The sequence below is a fragment of the Lipotes vexillifer genome, unplaced genomic scaffold (genome assembly GCF_000442215.2).
Source record: "Lipotes vexillifer unplaced genomic scaffold, Lipotes_vexillifer_v1.1 scaffold529, whole genome shotgun sequence".
NCBI lineage: Eukaryota > Metazoa > Chordata > Mammalia > Artiodactyla > Lipotidae > Lipotes > Lipotes vexillifer.
This window is the reverse complement of record NW_006777199.1, coordinates 903,723-910,703: the sequence shown is the minus strand read 5'-3', so window position 1 is coordinate 910,703 and position 6,981 is coordinate 903,723. Positions and strand designations below refer to the sequence as shown.

At 37.3% G+C, this 6,981-nt stretch overlaps 1 protein-coding gene across 1 annotated transcript in view; it reads left to right on the top strand.

Annotated features, from left to right (window-relative positions):
- ENPEP (glutamyl aminopeptidase) overlaps window positions 1-6,981 on the top strand; it is a 107,821-nt gene that overhangs the window by 53,722 nt on the left and 47,118 nt on the right. Inside the window, exons 9-10 of the mRNA XM_007450819.1 lie at window positions 1,193-1,258; window positions 1,395-1,546. Of these exons, the coding sequence (XP_007450881.1) occupies window positions 1,193-1,258; window positions 1,395-1,546 (218 nt within the window). The remainder of the gene's footprint in view (window positions 1-1,192; window positions 1,259-1,394; window positions 1,547-6,981) is intronic.

Here is a 6,981-nt window from a genome sequence, read left to right as displayed (position 1 = left end):
CAGGAATTCTGGAAGGTCTCCTGGAGAACTATAAGTAGTGCCCAATTATGAGATTAGAAGAAGACAAGGAATTTTCTCTAGGGATATCATATTATGCCTGAAAACTCATATATAGAGAGGTTTTGTGACTAGAACTGACAAAAAGGGAGCCTTGTAGTTAAAAGATTTGTATTTTTTAAATATTTGAAAAATGAAATCTTACTCTTTAGAGTGAATAATTTTCCCAATTTAGCCATCATCATCATGATTATTATTATTCAGAAGTCTGTATATTCATTTATTTAGAGCAGGAGTCTGCAAACTACTATTACAGCTTGCAGGCCAAATCCAGCCCACCACCCATTTTTGTAAGGTCTGCAAATGAAAATCACTTCTACAATTTTAAACGGTTGGAAAAAATCAAAAGAATATTTCATGACATGTGCAAGTTGTATGCAATTCAAGTATCAGTGTGCATAAATAACATTTTATTGGAAAACAGCCATTCTCATTCACTTACATATTATCTATGACTGCTTTTGTGCTATTTGGTCAGAGTTGAGTAGTTGTGACAGAGACTATATGTCTCACAACACTTAAAATCTTTACTATCCAGCTTTTTACAGAAAAAGTTTGCTGAGCCTTGGCTTAGAGCCAAGCTCACCAGTTTTATCTTTGCATATCACTTCAATCACTCATGTGTGATAGGGTCATCTAGTGTGTGAGATGAGAAAACACTACTGGTGTAAATAAAGATAAGGGATGCAGCCAGCAGTGGACAGGTTAATACCAATAAGTGAACATCATAGAATTATGGATCTTTTTTCCTAGTGGATCAAAAATGTTTTGAACTGTTGAGTGCTTGCTAAATAGTTGACGGTCCTTAAGCATCTTATATTGGTTGTCCTGAAAAAAATAAACTCTTTCCCTCACCTGTTCACAATTCCATTAGACTAAAAACAACAACAAAAAAAGAATTATCTCATTAATAAGAAAAAATATTCCTTATGCTTTACAAATAAATCATTATTTGTACAGTGTTTTTATAGGTTACAAAATGTTTTGCATATGGCGTATCATTTGATTTTCATTCTAGGTACATTTGCTACTTTATTCATTAGAGTGAGGCATGTTGAAGGGTTCAGCTCATGTTGTGGAAGTATGGAAAAAACAAACATTGACTTTTGAAATACTTGTTATCTTTCACATGCAGAGTTACTTGGAAAAATACAAATTTAAGAATGCCAAAACTTCAGATTTTTGGGCAGCACTTGAAGAGGTAAGGAGGAGTATATCCTCAAATATTTCTTTGATTAACAAATGATTTATCAATCATTTCTTTATCTGATTATTCTATCCTTTTATTTCCCCTTATTTGTTGATTGATTATTCTCTATTTTTTAAAAAAATCTTAGGCAAGTAATCTACCAGTGAAAGAAGTAATGGACACCTGGACCAATCAGATGGGTTATCCTGTACTTAATGTGGAAGATATGAGGAACATCACACAGAAACGCTTTCTATTGGACTCAAGAGTTAATTCTTCTGAGCCACATTCAATTTTGGGGTAAGAATCTATAACGCATTTCAGAAGAAAAGCAGAAATTTGATGGAAATACTGGCCATTTGCTTAGACCTTGCTCTTCCTACCTGATGCTTAAGCAGTGTCTTTAGGGAAACAAAGGCATTCAGAAATAGCTCAGTTGTCTTCAGGTTCCAAATGATGGACTGAGCACATGCATGCAAGTACTGTTCTTCCCAGAAATCACTGAATAAAGAAACAGAAGTACTAAAAGAAATAAACTCAGAGAAGCAAAGAAAATAGGAAGGGCTAAATGCATCATAAAATTCTAGATGAAGAAAAGCAGAGGGAGAAATACAGACAGAAAACAAACAGAGGAAGATGCAGCCAGATAAAAAGAGACTTTCAGTAGAGCTGGAAGCTGATTTCCCCTGTCCCTAGACAGGCTCTGGGCTCAGTGTCAGCACTCAGAGTGGAAGGCAGGAGTGAGGCTGAAAATAGGGCAATTAATTTGAAGTCTGGATTCAGGACAGTTGTGCCAGCCAGACCCCTACCCCTCCACTTTCCCTTCATTGACTGCCATTCTTTCCTCTGCACAGAGCTCTCAAAAGTCCGGCAATGACCCAAGGCAAAAATCCAGAGGCCTTTTTTTCCTAAAGAAATTGACCAAGACGTAGAGGAGAGCTAAGGATTTCCATTTGGTTGGGACACCCAAAGTAAAGCTTTCCTCCTTGTGGCATTTGTAGTATGAATGGGCTGGAGCTGCCAGCTCCCCTCGTACATACACAGAGCCTCTAGTCAGACTTCCTGTTCAGCGGAGAAGTCAGTTTCAAAAATATACCTCCCTTCTCTACTCAGCCATAAAAAGAAACAAAACTGAGTTATCTGTGGTGAGGTGGATGGACCTAGAGTCTGTCATACAGAATGAAGTAAGTCAGAAAGGGAAAAACAAATACCGTACGCTAACACATATATATGGAATCTAAGAAAAAAAAAAAAGGGTCATGAAGAACCTAGGGGTAAGACGGGAATAAAGACACAGACCTACTAGAGAATGGACTTGAGGATACGGGGAGGTGGAAGGGTAAGCTGGGACAAAGTGAGAGAATGGCATGGACATATATACACTACAAAATGTAAAATAGATAGCTAGTGGGAAGCAGCCGCATAGCACAGGGAGATCAGCTCAGTGGTTTGTGACCACCTAGAGGGGTGGAATAGGGAGGGTGGGAGGGAGGGAGACGCAAGAGGGAAGAGATATGGGGATATATGTATATGTATAACTGATTCACTTTGTTATAAAGCAGAAACTAACACACCATTGTAAAGCAATTATACTCCAATAAAGATGTTAAAAAATATATATATACCTCCCTTCTCAACAATAGAGGGGTTACATACGAGACACCAAGAATAACCAATTTAGTCCTTCTTTCTTAAATATGAATGAACAATCAAGGACTGCAAGACACATGAAAGAAATCTAAAAGCATAAAAGGTAAAATCTCACATGAACAAACAATATCTATAAGAGACATAATTAAAATAAAAAATAAATTTATGAAATATATTAAGAGATCAAAGAAGCTATTATATCCATTAACTAAGAGCAGGATGTTTTCAAAAAGACAAACTGAGAATATAAAAGAGCTATGAAAGATTAAATTTTGGTTGTCAAAAAAATAGACCAACTAGAAATAAATTTGGGGAATTCCCTAAAAGTACAGGACAAACACACATAGAACTGGCAAATATGAAACAGAAGACAAATATGGAAAATCTAGCACCCAACTAATAGAATTCTCCCAAAAAAAGAAAATAGAGAAACTTAAGCGGTGAATTGTACCAAAGAAATAATAAAGTGCACAAGGATTCTGATTAAAAGGCCCCATTGACTACACAGTACAAAAAGGAAAAAAAAACCACCAAAAACATACCTAGCTATAGCCTCATGCAATTTCAGAAAACAAGGGTACATGAGTTGGTGTGGCATTAGACTTCTTTACAACAACTCTGAACTCAAGAAGAAAATGAAGCAGTCATTTAAAACATGGATGCAAAAAATATTTTCAACCTCTAATTCTCTAGGCAGTTCCCTAAACCAAACGTATAAGCACAGTGAAGACATTTTCTGACATGCAGCCCCAGAAAATGCTTTCCACACAGCACTTCTTAGAAAGTTACTAAGGCTACAGTCCAGGCAGGTTGGAGCCTGGAGAGAAAAAAAATATGAATAAATCAAAAAAAGAGGAAGACATAGGATCCAGGAAACAGTTCATCCAACCTAGGAGAGCCATGAAAGGAAATGCAGACCAACAGCGATGCAGTGGGCTCACAGTGCCGTAAGAGCAGGATGACTGGGGCTGAGTTAGGTGATCCCCAGGGAAAAGAGTGTAATTGGGAGGATGGCAGAATTGGGGAATTGGTGAAGGTCCATCAGTCTGGCCAAGTATAAAGAAGAAAATTAGAAAAAAACAAAATCAAGGCTGTATGTAAAAATTGTGATCCAAAAATATGAAGCAGGAAGAATGATTTTATGCCATTGATAAAGTATAAGGAAGAGCAGTCTATTTTACCCTTATGTTAGGGTGTTAGGGGAAATTTTCATTTAAGTGACTCAAGGGCCATGAAATCAGACCACTGAGAAGGAAATATGACGCCAACACACTTCTCAGCCAGCAATATGTATAGAGCATAATTTCATATGTGTTATTTATTGTCTTTTAGCTTTTATAATCAACCAATGGATAACATGTTAATGTTTGTTATAGTGACAGGTTAGATTGTAAATATAAACAATCTTAACATTGTAACAAGAAAAAACAGCTGACAGAAGAAAGGAGGTGGAAGAGGAAGAAAAGGTGGAAAAAAAGGATACTGGATACTGATTCAGTGGTGGACCGAAGCTGGCTTTAATCCTAACTCAGTGACATCATTCCAGTAGCCTGAAATTGGTCATGATGTGAGTTAATGGAAATCAGCAAATACTACATTCCACTTCCCACCCCTGCCCTGAGAGCTGGTTGTTAAGCATTTATCAGCACTGCACAAGATAACCTAATTCTACAGTTAGGAGAGAGTAACAATACTAAAATTTATAAAACAAGAAAAGGCAGTATGGGTATATTATTTAAAGGAACAATTGTAACCTATAGAAAATCTAATAATAATAATTTTGCTTTATTATAATTTGACTGTTAAAGGGGGAACAAAAAAGAAAGTAGTATAAGTGAACTAAATCACCCTCTCTCATGGGTGAGTTAATAAATACTATCTAAAAAGTATAGAGGTATTTAGAGTTACAGTATTAGACATCAGAAGAACTAAAACCAGAAGCATTTAAAAGGGGCTGCTTCTGAGAGAGGTGCTGGTCTGTGGAAAGGGTGTAGGAGACAGTGGCTTCTCAATAGTGGTTTTCCCAGTTTTTGATTAAGGATGTTTTTATTTACAATGCATAAATGAAATTCTCCAAACATTTTAACAGCAATTACAAACTCAATCAATCAAATTATTTTGCATATATCATTTATAAGAAACTTCTAAACATCACCACTTAAAATTTTATTAAATTCCATTTATAATTTCAAATATAAACACCAAAAGACAGTTTTATGAATCTAATTTCTAAAAAGACTTTTCTATATATTTGTATGAATCTAACAAATTATAATTCATAAATATAGTATATCAAATTTCTTGGGCATTTTCAAACACACTAAACCTTAACAACCAAAAAGGAAAAAAAAGAATCAAACCTTTAACTTTACAAAATCAGAATTTCCTAGTACATGAAAAGATGCTCAACATAACTAAATATCAAAGAAATGCAAATCAAAACTAGGAGGTATCACCTCACACCAGTCAGAATGACCAGCATCAAAAAGTCTACAAACAGGGCTTCCCTGGTGGCGCAGTGGTTGGGAGTCCGCCTGCCGGTGCAGGGGACGCGGGTTCGTGCCCCGGTCCGGGAAGATCCCACATGCCGCAGAGCGGCTGGGCCCATGAGCCATGGCCGCTGAGCCTGTGCGTCCGGAGCCTGTGCTCCGCAGCGGGAGAGGCCACGGCAGTGAGAGGCCTGCGTACCAAAAAAAAAAAAAAAGTCTACAAACAATAAACACCAGAGAGGGTGTGGAGAAAAGGGAAACTTCCTACACTGTTGGTGGGAATATAAATTGGTACAACCACTATGGAGAACAGTATGGAAGTTCCTTAAAAAACAAAAAATAGTACTACCATATGATCCAGCAATCCCACTCCTGGGCATATTCCAGAGAAAACCATAATTCGAAAAGATACACATACCCCAATGTTCACTGCAGCTGTATTTACAATAGCCAAGACATGGAAGCAATCTAAATGTCCATCAACAGAGGAATGGATAAAGAAGATGTGGTACATGTATACAATGGAATATTACTCAGCCATAAAAAAGAATGAAATAATGCCATTTGCAGCAACATGGATGGACCTATAGATTATCACACTGAGTGAAGTAAGTCAGAGAAGGACAAATATCATATGATATCCCTCATGTGGAATCTAATTTAAAAAATGATATAAGTAAACTTGTTTACAAAACAGAAACAAACTCACAGATTTCGAAAACAAACTTATGGTTACCAAAGGGGAAACATGCAGGGGAGGGATAAATTAGGAGTTTGGGATTAACATACACACACTACCACATATAAAATAGATAACCAACAAGGGCCTACTATACAGCACAGGGAACTCTATTCAATATTCTGTAATAGGGCTTCCCTGGTGGCGCAGTGCTTGAGAGTCCGCCTGCCGATGCAGGAGACGCGGGTTCGTGCCCCGTTTCGGGAGGATCCCACATGCCGCGGAGCGGCTGGGCCCGTGGGCCATGGCCATTGAGCCTGCGCGTCCGGAGCCTGTGCTCCGCAAATGGGAGAGGCCACAACAGTGAGGGGACAGCATAACGCAAGGAAAAAAAAAAAAAAAAAAAAAAATATTCTGTAATAACCTATATGGGAAAAGAATCTGAAAAAAGAATGAATATATGTATATGCATAACTGAATCACTTTGCTGTACAGCTGAAACTAACACAACATTGTAAATCAACTCTACTCCAATAAAATTAACAACAACAAAAAAACCTCACCCAAATCAGACTTTTATAGGCATTTAAACATGACTACTGAGTTAAGGTATTCTGAGAATGTCAGATAAAATTACAAATCCAATCCGTCATTTCCTCTAATTTGCCAGATTTTTAAAACATACCAAATATTGTAAAAGCTGACAAAACACGTGCCATACAGCCAGTGATTTCAAAACTTATTACACTTGTATGACTACAACTTTTACAAAAGTATTAATAATATAGCCATTTCTGTATAACTAACTAGTTATTTCTGTATACATTTCTGGGGTGCCAACCAGTCCCAAATGAAGAGAAAAAATCACGAATCTCAGGACGCCCCCCCCCCCCCAGCCCCTGGAGCTGGCCCCACGA